Here is a 5,042-nt window from a genome sequence, read left to right as displayed (position 1 = left end):
GAATGTGCTTCCAGAGGCCAGGCAGTATCGTAGGTGACCTTGTGGAAGATATCCGAACGGATGATTTACATGCATTTTTTTCCTCTTTCGTAATGATGATGTTATAGGCATAGATTAATTGTATTTAATTTCCTCATAATGGATTATGATACAGAGCTTTTCGATACTTTTTTTTAATAACAACCATGCTAACTTGAAGAGGAAGGAATTAATGAGAAAATGTGTATATAAGGAAGTTATCAAGTAGAGACCTTGAAAGTGTTTTTATGACGGGAAAGTGAGAAGAAATACGTGATATTGTGGAACACGTGATAGGGTCGATGGATATATTCTTACATATCTCAAAATCATATCAAGTATTATGCGGTTTTTCATGCACATACTAGCTGAAGGGTGGAATATTGATATGAAATCTACCTTCCCGCGTTCTTCCAGACGATTTATTTTAATCAATATGACAGTGTATTGACCAGCTTTCGATAGAAAAGGGGAAAGCCTTTGAATATTTTCACCATGCTCATACTGATATGACTGGATTGAATTTCGTCTTTCTAAACACCATAATATTTGTGATGGATATGAATGAAATAACAATCGTATTTCGACCGGGATGCAGATCGTACACAAAGCATTCAGTACTGCCAACGGGTGGTTATCAAATTAATTTGAGAAGTGCAATTACAATTTTGTCAGTGAATGTATTTCTGCGTCACGAACATCATGCAGATACAGAGAGTCAATTTCATTAACTTGCAAGGTGAATATCTGGATTCGGATGCCACTTCAAAATGAATAGGGCAAGGCGGTTCACAAAATTATAGCCAAATTTCATTATCCAAATTTGGAGTTCTGTCTGGTTGTGACGGATTGCAACGCCTGATGAACTTGAGATACTGCTGTTTTCATCGCTGACTCAAATATATATATCTAAACGTGTCTATACATATCCGACGGAACCTAACCTTGCCTCACCAGGCACTCAGCCAAAATCTTGCGGCAAGCGCCCGGTTGGTTGTTAAGGAAACAACGAGGCCTGCGGGGATAGTGGGTACATTCCTACATTACATGGTGTGGATACAGTGCATTCCTCAAGACATAACTCTGTTCGGATTTTGCTCGGATGTTATTGAGATATTTCCAGAATCACTGTGAACTGATATTTATTTTTGATAGGTCATTTGTCCTAGCTAGCATGAAACCACTCGGGAAAGATTGAGCTTCATGAAATTGTTTCGTCACAATTTGGGTCACTTTTGCTTGTTTTGTCATCACTTCACTGTTGTTTCTATAGCAACTTGGTATACTCTGAACTTAACTTCTTAATAACGATGCTTTGTTTTCGTGCTATTGGGCAGATGATCGATTTCAACAGATTTGAACGGTTTCCAATGATGTCCCCTTCTGACTAAAATTAAATAGTTGAAAATGTTTGAACTTGTTCTTCTAACGTTCTCGCCTTTTTGCTATTCATATTCCCATTGAATTCGGTAGGCCTGTACCCTTCGCGCCACATTTTAGCAGGAAGTGCATCTTAGACAATTTGATAATCTGTATACACCGTATTGACTGACACGACACAGTGTGATTTCAAATGGTAGCTGCGCGATAAGTGATAGCTTCCTGACGGTCATGATTACTGACATACACTGATATTGAGCATGACAGATCACACAAGGTAAGATACCTGTATGTTTAACTAGAGCGATCCAGTGTGGTTGTAACGGAATATATTTTACCTTGAGAAAACACGGATATGAACCACCCATCAGAAAGTTATTTTAGTCAGTTTTGTGAACTTGAGGTGCAAGGTCAACAGTGGTAGAAGATCACCAGAACGGTGCAGGATCATAATAGAGAAACGGAATACACAGGAAACGTCAGCTGCAGGTTTAATTATCTCCTTAAATTGTGTCTGCCTGTTTTTGTGAACTAAGAAACTGTACAGATTCTTTGCTCATCGTGTGCATGTTTGACTCAATTCGGGAGATTTTGAAAAGCATGCACTGTGAACTTGAATAAAAATACTGAAAAACTCACTAACGAATTGGATGAAGTGGAGGACTTGAATAAGACCATTCTTGTGCACTTATCTCATTAAATTGTGTCTACCTGTGATGTAAGCTTGATGATACAGTCAAATTGGAAAACCACATAGACCATGACGATTGTCAAATACTTCTTGATATGCACAAACCATTGTAACTAGAATGAAAAACACCGAAAACTCAATAAAGAAGTGCATGAAGTGGAGAAAACAGCTTCGTTCTAGATAAATTATTTCAATTAAAGTTTGAATTAAAGTTTATCAGTTTCGCAACAGTAAGGTCAGCAGTTCGTGTTTTCACCAGAGGATTGAGTCAACGAATGACCTGAAAGTTGAAATTGTGTATTCTTCGATCTATCGGACGCCTTCCTATAAGAATGTGTACAAGAAGTGAATTTAATGCCTTTCCGACCTCATGAGTCATTGAACTGCCATTTGTTCCTTATGAAGGGTGAAGTGAAGGATAGTGACTCACAGTTCAGCTAAGCCCGATGTATTTTCAGATTCTGTGTTTCACAATAAGGGGAAATAACTCAACGCCAGCAATTCTTTAATCATCGCAACGACGTGCACGATTTTCTCTATAGCCTTACATTTTTTGTAACTTGGATTATTCAATTTCAACCTACAGAGTACCTGAAATATGTTTGAAACGTGACATTGGAATTGTAACGGGATACAGCTACAGGGCAGGTCTCGTGAAATTTCCGCGCATATTTGGACAGTTTAACAGAGAGATCAAAATCGTTGCAAGGAGTATACTGGCTGCATCATGTAGTTTATATATTGAAATATGAGTTATGTGAACATAAGGGAAGTCTATGAAGTCCATATGGCAGAGCGGTTGAACGACCAAGGAGGAAACAGTTGATGTGAAGAAAGTTTATACCGGATTTGGTGATATAAAAGTAAAGACTATATTTATCAGCATTGTGAAAATAACCACGAGTACTCAGTGCCTTGTCGTCGTCTGACATTAAAGCAGAGGGAATTCTGAGTGAAGTTCACATACGGCTGACCAATTCAAGCAAACGGCGAACGAATTTTTGAGGAAGTTTCAGGTGTTAATCAGTCTGTGTCATGTTAAGGACACAGTAGGAAAGAAAACCAATTGCAGTCATGGCTTCTATGACGACCGAATACTATCTGGAACTGGACACGCTGGAAGATGATGTTCCATACAATTCATCGGACTACGTTACCGGGATGGTCACACCCTTATACATCAGTCTCATCTTCGTTATCCATACTCCGCTGTGGATACTCACAGTCTTCGGCAACTCCCTGGTCGTGCTCGCCGTTTTCCGCGAGCGCAACCTTCGACAACCGACCTACGCCCTGATCGCCGCTCTTGCCGTCACGGACTTAATCTTTCCCCTTTTCGGTTACCCGCCGTCGATATACGCCGTGATCGTAGAGAATCGGTACACATGTTCGATCGGGACTCGGAAGTATTTCTTTCTGTTGACATACACCTGTGCAGCGGCTTCCTTCTTTCACATCATAGCAATCACTTTCGAACGGTATATCGGTGTGTTGAAGCCGTTGCGATACCATGATATCGTTACCATGAAACGCATCGTTTTCCTTGAGGTGTTCATATGGTTGATGAGTCTCCTGATCGGTGCGAGTGCCGTCTTGAAACCAACTGGCACAGATACCATGCGGCCCGTCTGCAAGCAAGCAGGTTCATCGCCCACCTTTTCGTTCGTTTCATTCATCCTATTGACGCTGGGGTTCCTCGTCATCACTCTCATATACCTACACATCTACCGGATCGCGAGGGGCCACTGGCAAGATATGGAGGCGGAACGAGAAAAATCCTTTGCCCTGGGAAATAAAAAACCTCTAAGATCCGAAAGCCAGAGCAGCAACGACGCCAGACAGTTCAAAGCCACAAAGACAATCGGCATCATCATTGTTCTCTTTGTCATATGTTGGTTGCCGACGGCCACAAGGTACTTCTTCGAAGGAATAGGAGTATCCGTCCTGATCAATTGGACAACGTGGATTGTTGTCAAGCGAAGCTCGGAGACATTCTGGCTATTGAACGGGGCCATCAACCCGCTTGTCTATGCCAGGAGGAACTTGCGGTTTAGGAATGCTTTCAAAGACATCATCAAGTGTTTAGTAAAGAGGTATACGTGCTCTAAAGAGTCGAAATCTAGGGAATGCTATATGTATTCCTCAAAGACTAGACCGTCCTTGTCGTCGAACATTACACTCGCATGACCATGACGACATGGCAAAATTATAAGTTGTGAAGCACAAAGTCTGTGATGACATTTCTTATGACATGTAGAATTCACTCACTCTTTATTGCATAAATTATGGTTGATCACCCGTCGATCAATTTGTATGAAATTATACCACAGGCAATAATGGTATTCGATGTTTTTTTTCGTACATAACTCACCGTTCGATTATTTCAATAATTCATCGCCAGCTTATCACCTGATAACGTATCTGACACTTTCAATGCCATGCAGGCGAGGATTATAAATTCTAATCAGATGTGAAATATGCATAAAGTATAAAAACGGGTGCAACCTCCAGAAGCCGGCGATTGGCAGGCAACTGATGAGCTCGCAGTGCACATTCGTCCGTGAAAAAAAAACTCGACATACTTCGTTTAAACTTGAAGGAAAAATGGAATTCAAAATCAATTAATTCGTATGATAAGGGTATTGAAATGATATAAGAACCGGCGCAATGTCAATAAGCTTACGATTGTGAGTGACAAAAAAGGGGTTATAACAGTACGCATTTTATAACAGTACGCATTTTATAACTCCATGGTAATCTCGACACACTCACTTGCCACATAACACGGAAAGGCAACCGCACACGTTACGAGTGGTCCACGATCCGATTTTGGAACAAATCGCATTAGCTCATTTTCTGAAAATGTGCGTGAAAAGTATGTTTTTATTTGTGGCTCTAATAAGCTGTATTAAAGAATACACTAAAAAAAATATTGGTAAATATGCTCCGTGAG

At 40.4% G+C, this 5,042-nt stretch overlaps 1 protein-coding gene across 1 annotated transcript; it reads left to right on the top strand.

The window, feature by feature from the left end:
• Nucleotides 1–387: 387 nt before the first annotated feature.
• Nucleotides 388–4,793, top strand: LOC121413737 (octopamine receptor-like). The gene has a single exon (XM_041606664.1). The coding sequence runs from the start codon at nucleotides 3,164–3,166 to the stop codon at nucleotides 4,274–4,276; it is 1,113 nt and encodes a 370-aa protein (XP_041462598.1). The 5' UTR covers nucleotides 388–3,163; the 3' UTR covers nucleotides 4,277–4,793.
• Nucleotides 4,794–5,042: the final 249 nt, after the last annotated feature.

Source organism: Lytechinus variegatus, chromosome 4 (assembly GCF_018143015.1).
Source record: "Lytechinus variegatus isolate NC3 chromosome 4, Lvar_3.0, whole genome shotgun sequence".
Classification (NCBI taxonomy): domain Eukaryota; kingdom Metazoa; phylum Echinodermata; class Echinoidea; order Temnopleuroida; family Toxopneustidae; genus Lytechinus; species Lytechinus variegatus.
The sequence above is the reverse complement of the archived record's forward strand: the minus strand, read 5'-3'. Positions and strand labels throughout refer to the sequence as shown.

Coding starts and splice junctions, on each gene's coding strand:
- LOC121413737 (XM_041606664.1), top strand. CDS start 3,164: ATGGCTTCTATGACGACCGAATACTATCTGGAACTGGACACGCTGGAA.